The sequence below is a fragment of the Sceloporus undulatus genome, chromosome 9 (genome assembly GCF_019175285.1).
Source record: "Sceloporus undulatus isolate JIND9_A2432 ecotype Alabama chromosome 9, SceUnd_v1.1, whole genome shotgun sequence".
Taxonomy (NCBI): Eukaryota; Metazoa; Chordata; class Lepidosauria; order Squamata; family Phrynosomatidae; genus Sceloporus; species Sceloporus undulatus.
Genome location: NC_056530.1, coordinates 34,833,000 through 34,847,736, shown reverse-complemented (window position 1 = coordinate 34,847,736; position 14,737 = coordinate 34,833,000). Strand labels below are relative to the sequence as shown.

Genomic DNA, 14,737 nt, shown 5'->3' with positions numbered 1-14,737 from the left:
ACTGTATGATTGGTTGTATGGTTTGGGGGCATTTAAAACAAACCAGAATATATTCCTCTGCCTAGTTTCTCTTAAGTAAATATAAGGTCCCCCTGGCATTCTCCTCTTTGCTGAAGATGCTGCCGGGCGAGGTCCCTTGAGCAGGTCTCTGGAAAGGGGCACCCGGAGAAGCACCTCCTGGCCATGTGTCCCTGGGCTTGGAGCGATGGCGGGTAGGGTTGCGTCTCCCGGCGCTGAACTCGTGGTGTCACCCCTCCATCCATTGGCCTCCCCTCCTCTTATTTCACACCTTAGCAACACTCTATTGCACTAATGTTATCTGTGATCATGGCTGCCATGAACTGTCGAACGTAACGCCAACAGCGTGTATTAGGCAACTAACTAAACCGAATGCATACCCTGCGCACAATTGGTTTGTTTAACATACCTAGTGAAGGCTAGGTTAAAATGGAATACAGTGGGCTCTTTCCTTCGCGGCTGGGGTCCGGTCTGTTGACCCCCTTCCTCCGCAAGGAGTTGCGTCATGCTGGTGCTCAATGCCACATGGAGGCATGTGCTTGCGGCGCGCCATTTGCTCTTGCCGGGCGCTTTGTGGATGCTGCGCATACTCTGGCAGACTGGTCCTAGAAGAGAAATTAGGATAACATTAGTTAAAACTTAATTAAAAATGCGTTTCAAACTTGCTGGCCTCTCCCCAAATCTCTTAGAGCCACTACTGAAAAGCAGTGCAGCCGAAGAAGGGCTCCCGCTGCGGCCTGCGCCCCCTCGAGCGCCGTGGTGCTGCCTGTCTGGCCGGCGGAGGAGGCGGGCTGGGCTGCAGCAGCAGGCGAGCGGCGGGGCTGCGGGGGGGCCTGGTCCTGGCCGCCGAGACTGCTGGCCCGGGCGGGAGGCGTCGGCGGAGTCCGGTTGGCGGACGATGTGGGGCTGGGGGCTGCCTTGTCTCGTGGGCCTGCCTCCTCTTCACGCTGGGATGTTCGGGAAGGCCTGTGAGCGGCTTCCTTCTCCTCTCCTCTCCTCCTCCTCAGAAAGACAGACCCGGAGTCGGAGGGAGTCGAGGCTTGGGGAGGCGGCGGGGAGACACAGAGATAGATGGGCCCTCGGTGGGGCCAGGCCCTAGGGGCCTCTCCTGGAAGGGCCTCGCGGCGGAGGGAGGGCAGAGCGGATGCTTCGGCAGGGAGATGGTTCAGTGCACGGTTGCTGTGTCTGTTTCACTGGAGGGTGGCTTTTAACGTGGAGCGCCCTGGGTCCCAGCCCTGGGAGAAGGGCGGGCTAAAATACTACTACTACTAATAATGAACAGTGAAGGTCTCTGCCCCAGGGATCCCCACCCATATAGGGTGAGGCTACCCAATATAAGGCTCCCACTGCCCATAACCAATTGCCCCCAATAGTCCCATCCCATAACTATATACCCCCACATAAGGCTCCCCACTGCCCCCTATACTCCATATATACCCCACTATAAGGCTCCCACTGCCCATATACGCCATATATACCCCACATATAGGCTCCCCACTGCCCCAGATACTCATATATATCCACCCACATCTAATGCTCCCCACTGCCATAACCTCTCCATATATACCCCACATATAAGGCTCCCCACTGCCCATCTACTCCATATATACCCCAACAATATAAGGATCCCACTGCCCATACATCATATCTACCCAACATATAGGCTCCCCACTGCCCCATATACAGTACTCCATATATACCCCCACACATAAGCTCCCCACTGCCCCATATTCTCTCCATAATCCCCAATATAAGGCTCCCCACTGCCCCTATCAGTACTCCAATATACCCCACATATAAGGGCTCCCCCACTGCCCATATACTCCATATATACCCCAAGGCTCCCCACTGCCCCATATACCCCATATATACCCCACATATAAGGCTCCCCACTGCCCCATATACTCCATATATACCCCACATATGAGGCTCCCCACTGCCCCATATACCCCATATATGAGGCTCCCCACTGCCTCATATATCCACATATACCCCATATGAGGCTCCTCACTGCCCCATATACCCCATATATGAGGTTCCCCACTGCCTCATATACCCCATATATACCCCACATATGAGGCTCCCCACTGCCCCATATATGAGACTCCCCATTGCCCCATATACCCCATATATACCCCACATATAAGGCTCCCCACTGCCCCATATACCCCATATATGAGGCTCCCCACCGACACATGAGGCTTCCCACTGACCCAATATGCACCTGGTGGCTTCAGTGATCCTGCAACTGTGAGGCAGAAGGTGTTGCTGGAGAGCCAGACGTGACACACGACTGAATGGAGAGATCGGAAGAGCCCTGGTGTGTGGGGGGCAGAGACCCAGAACTGGCAGACTCTCTCAGGGGATCTTGGGGTTGGCATTGATCTGGGTTGCTTCTCTTTCTGCCCTTTGCAGCATTCCTTCCTCACAGCACGGCGGTCCATTTGCCACCACATTTTTGTAGGTTATGACATGGGTTGTGTGTTACTGTGAGGCAGACAAAACAGGTCTGTGTCCATACATAGACATGCTGTCAGAAACAGCTATAGGGCACAGCTCTGGGCTTTGTGGGAAGAAACATATTTATAGAACAGCAGGGCTGAAGTGTAGGGAGGATCACGAAGAGTGGGATCATTTTTATGAGGTTGACCAGGGAGAGGGGGCACAGTGGGCAAGGGCACAGAGCTATAGGTGAGAGAGTGAGACTTCGGCACTTTCAGGGAAGAGGTGGCAAATTTTACTTCATGTGGGTGTTTTTGTGTCCTTTGTTTCTGCACTAAAATCAGTTATAAGAACAGTTACACGACAGAATGTAGATGCCCCCAAATCCTCTAGAGCTGGGGGATTCTGGGAGCTTTAGTCACCAGAATAACGTTCTCTGGTAACCTCACCCTCAAAACAAACAAGTGGTGACAAACAATAGCTGTGGGGCAGAAATGAGTTTGGAGAGCAAACTAAAAGGAACAGTCCTGGCAGAGAGTGTGGAGTGTGCCAAAGGACATGGAGCTGGGTGGGTGAGGCAGCCATTGTGGAACTCATGAGTGTGGCCTAGTGTGCAGAGTTGCAGGAAGAGTGGTGGAAGCTGGACACTGTGACCTATGGTCAAGGGTGGCATAGATGGCATTAAACTGTAAATTTACAGCACTATATAAATAAAGTGTAATAATAATAATAATAATAATAATAATAATAATAATAAACAGATCCCTGAAATCCAGGATTTAGTTTTGGGCTGTAAGACTGAATAGATCAGAGGCAGGATGTGTGCGTGCATACCATGAAGTATACCATTTGTCCTTTCTTTTCTTGCACCCAGGTCTGATCTGAAGCAGATGTCTGTGACCAGAAGTGTGGAGAACATCCAGTTTTTGCCGTTTCTCACAACCGATGTCAAGTATGCCATATTGCTTATTGCAGTGACTACTGCCAAAGGGGTTGGCATAAGGGCAACACCTCATTTTAGATGGTTCTCCCATGGTTCTCCCATTTTATAGGATTGGAGAAATCCTGTGAACATTTCGGCATGTGTAGAAGAAAATCTCCCTCCAGAAGCCACAAAAACAGTCTTGAGTTCACATGTGGTCTATGCACCGCGCGATTCCCGGATGCAACAAAAAAGAACCTGCAAAATGCAGCTTCTTTTTGCACTGCGGAAATGGCGCTGCAAGTCGCCAATGGTGGACTCGTGGCATCATTTCCACCGCGCGACGTGTGGACGCTAGGCGTCCACGATGTCAAGATGGCGGTGCCCGTGTAGAACGAGCGCAGCCATTTTATACGAGCTTGCCGTGTACTAGGGTTAGGGGCGTCCAGAAAGGACGCCCCTTTCTAACTCTAGTACATGCGCAGCACGTACTTTTTGCCCGTCTGTAACAGGCCTTAATTTAAAGTCTTAATATTTTAGCGTGTTTTAACTTATCAGGCTGTTCAATATATTGTTGTTACTTACCACCAGGTTGGCTTCAATATGGTAAACCTGTCAAATGGGAGATTTTACTTAGGGCGGAAAAATAAAATGCACAGATATAGGATGGGAGACACATGGCTGAATGAAACTACATGTGAAAAGGATCTGGGAGTCCAAGTAGACCACAAGTTGAACATGAGTCAACAGTGCGATGCGGCAGCTAACAAGGCCAATGTATCAGTAAAAGTATAGTATCTAGATCAAGGGAAGTAATTGTGCCACTCTATTCTTCTTTGGTCAGGCCCCACCTGGAATATTGTGTCCAGTTCTGGGCACCACAATTTAGAAAGGATGTTGAAAAACAAGCATGTCCAAAGGAGGGCAACTAAAATGGTGAAAGTTCTGGAAACAATGTCCTATGAGGAACGACTTAAGGAGCTGGGGATGTTTATTATTATTATTATTATTTACTTATACCCCACTGTTCAGTCAAAAGGCTATCAGAGCGGCTTACAAATTAGCCTGGAGAAGAGAAGGTTAAGAGGTGATATAATAGCCCTGTTTAAATACTTGAAGGGATGTCATATTGAGGAGGGAGCTGACTTGTTTTCTGCTGCTCCAGAAATGGATGCAAGCTGATGGAAAAGAGATTCCAGCTCAACATTATGAGGAACTTCCTGACAGTAAGGGCTGTTCGACAGTGGAACACACTCCTTCCTTGGAGATAATAGTGGAGTCTCCTTCCTTGGAGGTCTTTAAACAGAGGCTGGATGGTCATCTGTCAATGGGGATGCTTTGACTGAGAGTTCCTGCATGGCAGGGAGTTGAACTGGATGGCCCTTGCGGTCTCTTCCAACTCTGTGATTCTGTGATTCTGTGATTCAAGAGTTAGCTGTCCCACTCAGGTCTTGTAAACTGAGGGCAGCTTCCTTGATTGAATCAATCCATCTGTAGTGCTGTATCATTCTTTTCTTCTTGCCTTCCACCTTACTAAGCATTATCATATTTTCTAATGAATCATGTCATTTCATGATATGTCCAAAGTACAACAGTCTCAGCTTAATCATCTTAGCTTCTAGGGGGTGTTCAGGCTTGATTTGCTCTATTATTTTTTTAGAAGTCCTTGGTGTCTGCATGAGAACTGTTGTGGAATTCTTCTTCAGCACCACCACATTTTAGCGGAGTATGCAAAGGGATCTTGTAGTACCTTTGAGACTAACTGAAAGAAAGAAGTCGGTATCATGAGCTTTTGTAGACTTGAGCCTACAAGGAGACTAAAGTTTACAAAAGTTCGTGGTGCCAACTTCTTTCTTTCGATTAATCTCAGAGGTGCTACAAGATCCCTTTGCATACCGATTTAGCCAGACTATCACAGCTAAGTCTTTGATTTCAACTAATTATATTCTTTCTATTTACATTTAAATTATTTTTCCTGTTTCTAAAATTAGTTAAATTGATTTTTATTATGTACTGCCTTGAGATCGTATGATACACATTGGAATCAATAATAAATCAATAATAAAGTAAAAAAATAACTGTTCATTCTGATTTCTGCATTGTAATCTTCCCTTCTGTTTTTCCCTCTTTCCCTCAGTAACCTGAGTTGGCTGGGCTATGGGTTCCTGAAGGGCGACTGGACCCTGATTGTTGTCAACGCAATTGGCGCAGCACTTCAATCACTTTACATTCTTGTCTATTTCTACTTCAGCACAGAGAAGGTTGGTGGAGAGTGTGGGCAAAGCTGTTTAATCTTCAAAAGGTCCATTTAATCCCACATCCTGTTTCCTCCAGGGGCCATCCGGTTACATTTCCTAATTTGGAAAAAGGCTGTGTTGGTTGGGGCATTCTGGGAACTATAGTCCAAAAGAGTAACTTCTCCAAAGCTGTGTGTGAAGAAATCAGGGGGAGGGCGAGACTAAGGTAACAGGCCTTCTCTATTCTTCTACCTCATTCTGAAACTTGAGGTTTCATTTCACTGTTATAGCAATAGCAAGTGCATTTCTATACCACTTATCAGTGCATTTAAGCACTCTCTAAGCAATTTACAATGTGTAAGCTAATTGCCCCTGATAAGCTGGGTACTCATTTTAGCAACCTACGGAAGGAAACAAGGCTGAGTCAACCCTGGAACCCTGCCTAGGATTGAACTCACAACCTTGTGGCTGTAAGAGGCTGCAGTACCAGGATTTCTGTTGTGTTTCCATGTGGTCCTAGTTTTCCACAAAATAGGGAATTTTCTGCTGTGTGACTCCCTCCACACTTGCGTTCTTAAGCGGCATGGTGCCAGGGATCCTATGCAATGTGCTTTTTAATAAGCACCTTGTTGGCACACTTGAGTTCTATGTTTCAGAGGCTGTTGACTCAAAAGGGGTTGGTGTCTTGAATCAACAACAGACCAGGTCTCAGGTGGATTATAAATTTTCCAAGATTACAGCCCCACCCCCTGGCTCACTATCTCTGAGTTATTTGTAGGCCATTGGTGGCAGTGGTTAGGAGGAAGGTTTTGAAGTTCTGACACACTCAGAAATCCAACAGTCAGCAACAACCCATAGCATTACATTGTTTATATTTTTAAAAGGGGTGCATGTATATATATTGCTGCTGTTTGGCATACTGTGAATCAAAAGTTTCTAGAATCATAGAGTTGGAAGAGACTTCAAGGGCCATCCAGTCCAACCTCCTGCCATGCAGGAATTCACAGTCAAAGCATCCCCGACAGATGGCCATCCAGCCTCTGCTTAAACACCTCCAAGGAAGGATATTCCACTACACTCCGAGGGAATGTGTTCCACTGTTGAACAGCCCTTACTGTCAGGAAGTTCCTCCTAATGTTGAGGTGGAATCTCTCTTCCTGTAGCTTGCATCCATTGTTCCGGATCCTATTCTCTGGAACAGCAGAAAACAAACTAATATGAATGAGGGAAAAACCTAGAACATCATTCCCTTGTTTTTGATTTCGTGGCTGTGTTCAGACACAGCATTAAGTTGTGGTTTAGCATTGGAGGAGTAAGCTGTATCTTCTCTTGGGCTTGTGCCCCTTTCCATGCTGGTCTTCTGCAGCCCAGCTGGGATGAGAACATTAGAATCCTCTGGTTCTGTTAAAGCCCTAAATTGTGATTGTTGTTAATTAGGTTAAGGGAAAACAAGCTACCTTCATAAATTATGATTTCTTTCTACTAACCATAGGCCTGGTACAGACTGTCCAAAAAGGAAGCTGCAGCAGACAAACCGCGCGGTTTCCTTGTGGAGCAAAAAGCGGGTTCTTTTTGCGGCGCAATACTGACACTGCAGTGCGCCAATGGCGCACTTGTGACGTCAGTATCTCATCGTGATGTGCAGACACTAAGCGTCCGTTACATCAAAATGGCGGTGCCCATCTCTACAGGGCACTGCCATTTTGACATACGGAATACGTGCTAGGGTTGCGGGGCGTCTGTAAGCGACACCCCGAGGCAACCCTAGCACGTCATCAAGACGTGCATCGAGGCCCATCTGTACTGGGCCATAGTTAGGTAGGTCTGATGAATCTCTTAATGGGAAACTATTTGGTGGAAAACACTCTTTAGTTTCCTGATGGAAGAAGTGTCTAGCTGTAAATAGGAGGCAGTTTCCACTCTGGTCCTGTTGGTTGTAGTTTTGCTTCTGTCTTCAATTTTGCCACATCTGTTTGCTTCTGTCTTCACATTGCTTCCATCTTCACATGCCCCCTCCCCATTAAGCTGTCTGGGTTTTGCAAAGCTAATGTAAATCAGTTCCAAATAACCATTTTTTTTTTCTTTGTTCTCATTTAGGGAGCTGTACTGTTAAAAACTATGGCCTTACTGGCGGCACTCTTGGTAGGTTACTGCTACTTCAGCCTCCTGATCCCAGATGTTTCCATGCGACTAAGTCGCCTGGGACTCTTCTGTAGTCTTTTTACCATCACCATGTACCTCTCACCATTGACTGACTTGGTAAGTTATGTACTTATTTATATATGATATTTTCCTAACTGCCTGTTTTTTCCAAAGCACTGATAGAAATCAATTTCTCATTGGCATGTGGTTTGATTCTTGCAATTACATTTTTGAGTGTGTGTTTTCCTCCAGACAAGATTTAAAGTGCTGCCTTTAGGACCATGGAAGCCCTACCCAAAAGCTCTTTCAATTATAACAAGTGAACACTCCAGCTATTTTGGGGAACAACTCCCATCAATCCCAGTCAGCATAGCCAGTAGTCTGGTATGATGGGAACCATAGTTCTCAGACATCTGGAAGGCACTAGATTTGAATGCACATAACAACAAAGAAACCTAATAAACCTACATTGGTCCTTTATGTTTGTTTAACTTTACTGGGGAATCTTTGACCCTCCAGATGTTTGAGACTTCAACTCCCAGAAATCTGCTTCACTATTGGATTGTGGGAATTGTAGTCCAAAGCATCTGGCAGAGCAAGTAGTTTCCTGTTCTTGCTTTACCAGAACCTAGAATGCATCAACTTGAGGAAGGGACTAGAATTATTAATCTGTTATATATATTCTACTTCAGACAATTGTTGGTTCACGTGTATAGAAAAAGAGAAATAGGCATCAGGCTCTCAGACTGAAAAATTAAAGCTCAGAAGGAAAGGATATGGGAATGAAAGGTTAGAGCAGACTGGGCAACTCTGGAGGGGATAGTGGCCATTTTTCTCCCCATCAGGTTGCTGCAGCATATCTGGCGTGGTCCAAATGTGGCATTAAATCAAGTTTCAAAACTGCTGATTTTTCTGCTGTTTGGGTGCTTGGGAGGTCAAAACCATTGCATTTTGCAATAGTTTTGGCTCACTTTTTGCTGGATTTGGGTAGGGAAAAAAAATCATATTTTGGGTTTGGAGTTTTGCAGGGATTTTAGAGGGGCTTCATGAGCCACACTTGGCCCACCCCTGGAGCACAGGAAAGTGATCAGATCTTTTAGGCCAGAACAAGGAAATGATGGTCCTGGGCATTGAAACTGAGATTGGGCCAGTCTGAGTTTTCCTTGCCAGTGTAATTGTTGCCAGTGTGTACTCCAACTGTCATTCCACGACCAGCATGACCTCCATTTCTGCTCACTTGGGGCTTCTGGGAACTGTAGTGTCAAAAGATAAATCTGTTGTACATCATCTCAGAGACTCGAATGGGCTGAGAGGTGACAGAAGAATGCTTTAAATAAACTCCTGTTTACATTAAGGGTGGACAACTTCTGATGTAGGCCAGAAATGCCCATCAGCCCAATAATGAGGCTCATGTGGTTGCTTTCCAGGAACTTCTAGAGAGTTACTCTTCCATGCATGTGGCTTAAATAGTGATGGGTGGCTTGTGTTTCTGTGGGCATTGGAAACCGCAGGAACACTCTTCTCCTTTATTTCTGCATTGTCTGGTTTATAGGCCATTGGAACTGCATGTTCTTTCTGACTGTTTTTAACTACATGTTCTTTCTGACAGGCAACGAGCCATGAGCACTTCTTGTGACTTTTCCTTCTCTAGCCCAAGCATAGGGCCAGGTTGGATGATAGGGACTGACGTCTCTTAGTGAGGCCCCCTTCCTATTCCCTGGATTGTCCCTCTTTTCCTCTCCATATCAAGCATTCCCAACGAATTGACCTTGACAGTTCAAAGTGCATTTTAATAATAATAATAGCGGTGAACAGCAAGTAAGCTAATTAGCAAGTAAGCTAATTTTCCCTCCCCTCACATCTGCTCATTAGCCAGCTTCGAGAAGGATAAATAATCTTTCCAGCAAGCATTGCCATTTGCATAGCATAACTCATCACCCAGTATTACAAAGCATGTACAAAATATATGGCCAGCAAATATGACAGGACCTATGATCCTCACAGGCCCAAATGCATGTCTCAGGGCTTGAACTAGATACAAAATGGCAGCCCAGGGGTTGAGTCAGATAAATAAAAAGTGGCAGCTCAGAGGGAGCAAGATATAAAATGGCAACTTGGGAGAAGAGTCGGACACAAAATGGCAGCTCAGGGGCAGAGACAGATGCAAAATGGAAGCTTGGGGGTGGTGGAGCCTCTCAGTTCCTGCATCCTGAACTATATACTGGCACGACCAGGGTCTACAAGTATGACTATACTTTTGAGTTTTTACAGATGAAGCTTTTAAACAGACTAATTGGGCTTGGTGAGGTGGGAATGAGGCTGTCCCCACAGCTGATCTCAACATCTGGAGGAATCCACTTTTCCCATAACTGTCTAAAACATTTCCAGCATGCTAGAATGTTCAGTTTGAAAAGCAACTGTGTTAAGTAGATAAAAAGTGAGAATTTGCAGTGTAATAAGCAATTCCACATCTGGCAGAGTATACTTCAGGGACAGGGAATGTGTGGCCCTCTAGAGACTGTTGGACTGCAGCTCCCATAAGCCTTCATCTTCTGGCTGTGGCTGATGGGCATTCCAGCAACATTTAGAGAGCTAAACACTATCCACCCTTGGTATATATTTGTCTAGTGTAGCTGTTTCATTTCTTGGCTTCTCCTCCTCCTCCTCCTCCTTCTCTGTTTCATAACTCTCTCCTGGCTGGCCCCATTCCCATCCACACCCTCAAAAACACTGCCATAGTAAGCAGTTCAAAACATTTGCTTTTTCCAGCTCATATGTCTGTACCTGTGTGTCTTTTCCTTGTTTAGATACTACTAAGATCCTGGGTTGTTCCGGAAGCATGGACTGCTAAGTAACAACTTGGCAAAGCACTCTTTATTTTCTTAAGAAGAAAAGGAAATGATCTTGTTTGTTCATGAGAGAGTATACATTTATCATTTTGAGAACAGAGTGAATTAAAGGGCTCAGGCAGTTAAAAGAATATATTGGCCTGTTAAGTACATAATGTTCATACCTGGTTGGCATTAATGAGGACTAGAAGCATGCAGCAAGCTCTTCTTCCTCCTCCCCTCCCCTGCCATCTTTGCTGTTAAAAACATAAGCTCTGGATCAGTCCAGAAGCCTCTCTAGTCCAACATTTTGTTCCCATAATGACCAATCATATGCCTCAACAGGAAGTTCATAAGCAGGAATTTAAATTCTGTGATTTCAGTAACATCCCCCAAGTCAGGTTTCTTGGCAACTGGTAGCAAAATACTGTGTCTGGAGGTAATACATAGCCATTGTGATTAGTAGCCATTATAAGTATTGGTTGTTATGTGCTTTCATGCTGACTCTCAGCTATGGCAATTCTCTCCTAGAGTTTTCTTGGCAACGTTTATTCAGAGGAAGTTTTGCATTGCTTTCCTTTAAAGTGGAAAGAGTGTAACTTGCCCAGAGTCACACAGTGGGTTTCCATGAGTGACTGTGAGATTCAAACCCAGACTCCAAGTGCAATATTCAAACCACTGCACCATGCTGACTGCCTTATCAGCATTAGTCTTTCCCGTTCATTTCTAATTTTAACTACTGTATATACTCAACTATAAGTCAACCTCATGTATAAGTCGAGAGCAGGTTTTAGGGCCAGAATTACAGATTTTGAGCTTCTTGTTTTTCCACCAAAGCCTACCGTCCAATATTCCTTTTCTATTCTTGTTCATGATATCTCTATTCGACCTGTGCAAGAAGTCCACAGTCTTGGTTTCATTTTTTACTCTTCCCTGTCGTGTATCCCCCAGATTCAGACTATAGCCAAGGCATGCAAATTCTTTCTCTGTAATATTGCTAAAATCTGACCGTTTCTTTTGGCCTCCACTGCCACGATTCTAGTCCATGCCCTAGTGGCCTCACGACTGGATTTTTGTAACCTTCTTCTGGCAGGGCTTCCTCTTTCTCACCTCCATTCTTTAATTTCTGTCCAGCATTCAGTTGCATGCATTATCATGTCTGCTCACCACTTCGATCACATCTCTTCTTTATTGTCATCCCCCCATTGGCTCCCTCTCCCTTTCCGTATTCGTTACAAACTTCTGTGGTTGATTTTTAAAGCCCTGCATGGGCTGGCCCCTCCTTTTTTATCCAAGCTTCTTTCTCCTTACTTTCCCACTCATGCCCTCCATTCTGGTAGTCAAGGTCTGCTGTCCCAGCCTAGGATTTTCACTGCCTCTTCCCAGATCCTTCCTGTTTCACTTGCTGCCCCTCACTCCTGGAACCTCCTTCCCACATGAGAAGTATAGCTCATCACTTCTTTAAGCAGTTTCAAAACTGAGTTGAAGGCTATACTGTTCAGAGAAGCGTTGCCAGGCATTGCATGATTGTTATGTGATATTATTTTAAATTGTTGCCTGCCCTATTTTATTGAATGTTAACTTGAATTAATATGCATTATTTAATTATTTGTGTACAATGTGTGCCATAGGCAGATTTATTCTATATATTTTAATTGTATGTACAGTGCTGTGTAAATTTACAGCACCATATAAATAAAGCTTAATAATAATAAATAATAATAAAAATAATAATTTTGATGTGACCCGTGCATAAGTCGAGGATAAAACTGGGGGTGCTTACACTAAAGGCTGGATAAATGAAAGAGTAGAGGATGGTCAGTGCTTTCAGGAGAGATTATACTCTTGCCTTTCACCAGGGAATGGTTCCTTTTTAAATAAGAGTTAAAGTACAAAACTTACATTGATCCATGGATAAGTCGATACAGGGGTTTGTGGGCAATTTTTTAAACTAAAATTTCTAGACTTATACATGAGTAACCATAGTTGTCTAAACTCTAGGATTTTTTATTTCACCCTTTCACAGGCCAAGATTGTGAAGAGTAAGTCAACACAATGCCTCTCCTTCCCTCTGACTGTGACAACGTTTCTGGCTTCGGCCTCCTGGACCCTGTATGGCCTGCTTCTTCAGGACCTTTACATTGCGGTGAGCCCCACCTTGATAAATGCCTCTGTGTGTGTGTGTGTGGGAATGCTCAGTGCATGATTATGTCCGCTACCTACCCTTGACCTCTGATAAATCACATACCATTGCTTTTAATTAATTAAATGAAATGACCAATAATCCACCCCAGGGCAAAGAGAGGGATGGTGATGGGAGAGGATGGAGGGGAGGGGGAAATTGGCACAAGATTTATTTATAGATTTTTCTTTCTCTTCTGTCCCACCCCTCTTGTCTCTCTCCTCCTGCTTTCTTCTCTTTGCCCTTCACCCCATTTTGCCCCACAATGTCATCTCTTTTTTGCCAGATCCCCAACTTGCCAGGCATTGCAACTAGTCTGGTGCGGTTCTGGCTCTTCTGGCGTTTCCCTCCAGACCGCGACAGACCGTACAGGCCACTACAGGCCTGAGGATCAGGGCCTTGACTGACGGAGAAGCTGCTGGCCACAGAAGGGGAAGAACACCCAGACTTGGTGGTGTCTCCACTCCTCCATAGAGTGCACAGCAGCCTCTGAATGCCCAAAAGACATCCTGACTCCACAAGTGCCTTGTCGGTGGGGCAATTCCTTTGTCTCAGGCTGAATGGGGCTGGGAGGCAAAGGAAACAAACGGGGCCTCACCGGTGAGGCCCCAGTGCCCCTCTTGCCTGTCTGGGCACTCAGGGTGCAAGTGGACAGACATCAGTGGAGTGTGAGACATGCAGAAATCACTATTCAAAGAAAAAAATGATGGCTTAGAAAACCCTGGAGTGGGCCTCATCTTTCATTCTTGCCTCTTAAAATATAGTTTGAAAAGTACCTTTCTGAGGACTAAAAGAAAAAAATTCTGATGGGCTATGAGGACTTTCCATTCCACACTTTCCTGAGTTCTGTTCTGATAACCTTTTCACTGACCTGGCCTGTGTCATCTACTGATGCCATTTGCTGCCATCAAACCTGTGGTGGTTGCATTCCTGCATTACTAAGAAGGACTGTTGGACATGCTCACTTGCCTGTACCTTTCTCCTTTTACCTTCCTAGCCTTCCCCAGCCTGGCATCCTCCATATGTAGTAGAACACATGTCCCATTTTCCCTAGCATTGTGTTCATGGGGACAATGGGAGTTATAGACAAGCGTGTCCTGTGGGTGCCTGGTTGAGAAAGGCCCTACCATTTTGCTCCCCCTTCCCCAAACAGTTGGTCAAATCTATGGGGTGACGGAAACAAAACAGTTGAGAAATCCTAGCACTAACAAGGAAACAGTCCCCCCCCCCAACTCCGTTATTTCTTCTGCCTCAGTATGATTGTTTTAAAGTGCCTTGTAATAAAAAGGACTGTTTGTGGAAATATGTGGGTATCTAATTTCCTCTTTGTGTGAACAAGATTTCTGAGCCCCCAAATTCTCTTCCATTCAAACCTGAGGTTTCTGTAAGCAGCTGGGAGTGCAGGAAATGTTGCCAAGGACACAATGGGCCTGATGACAAATGTTGCAAGGTGGAAGTGCTGCCATTCAAAGCTTCAGGCTTGAGTGTTTTCCCTTTTCCAGGAAAATGCTCCATTCTGTTTTTCTGTCCCTTTTCCAACACAATAATCCAACCACATTTGGTGCTTGCTAGAGCATCCTCATGTCTGTGTCTTTTCTACATGAGCAGACTGTGAGGGACCTTTCCTTGTCCCATTGTCACCGTCACTGTGTAACAAGCCTTCCTTGCTTGATCCTGCCTACTACTTGGCCAAGTCACACTCTCTCAGGATGGCAATGGCAAACCTCTGAACAAATCTTGCCAAGCAAACCCCATGGGGTTGCTTTAGGGTTGCCATAAGTTGAAAATGACTTGAAAGTACACAACAACAACACAAACAATAACACACGTTAACATATGATCCAGATTATAAGCATTATAGTATTTACGCAACTGCAGAACACATTCCCTCTCCCTACTGTTTTCCAAGAAATACACACTACACAATTATAATGCTACATTTCACTCTAAGTGCCATGGAATTCTA

At 45.3% G+C, this 14,737-nt stretch overlaps 1 protein-coding gene across 1 annotated transcript; it reads left to right on the top strand.

Annotated features, from left to right (window-relative positions):
* Positions 1 to 3,258: 3,258 nt before the first annotated feature.
* Positions 3,259 to 14,074, top strand: SLC50A1 (solute carrier family 50 member 1). Its single transcript, XM_042441191.1, has 5 exons — positions 3,259 to 3,412; positions 5,520 to 5,643; positions 7,717 to 7,878; positions 12,616 to 12,735; positions 13,058 to 14,074. Exons 1-5 carry the CDS (start codon positions 3,351 to 3,353, stop codon positions 13,157 to 13,159), a joined length of 570 nt encoding a protein of 189 aa, XP_042297125.1. The 5' UTR covers positions 3,259 to 3,350; the 3' UTR covers positions 13,160 to 14,074.
* The last annotated feature ends 663 nt before the right edge of the window (positions 14,075 to 14,737 follow it).

Coding starts and splice junctions, on each gene's coding strand:
- SLC50A1 (XM_042441191.1), top strand. CDS start 3,351: ATGTCTGTGACCAGAAGTGTGGAGAACATCCAGTTTTTGCCGTTTCTC. Junction 7,879..12,615: donor TCTCACCATTGACTGACTTG/GTAAGTTATGTA, acceptor ACCCTTTCACAG/GCCAAGATTGTGAAGAGTAA. Junction 12,736..13,057: donor TTCAGGACCTTTACATTGCG/GTGAGCCCCACC, acceptor CTTTTTTGCCAG/ATCCCCAACTTGCCAGGCAT.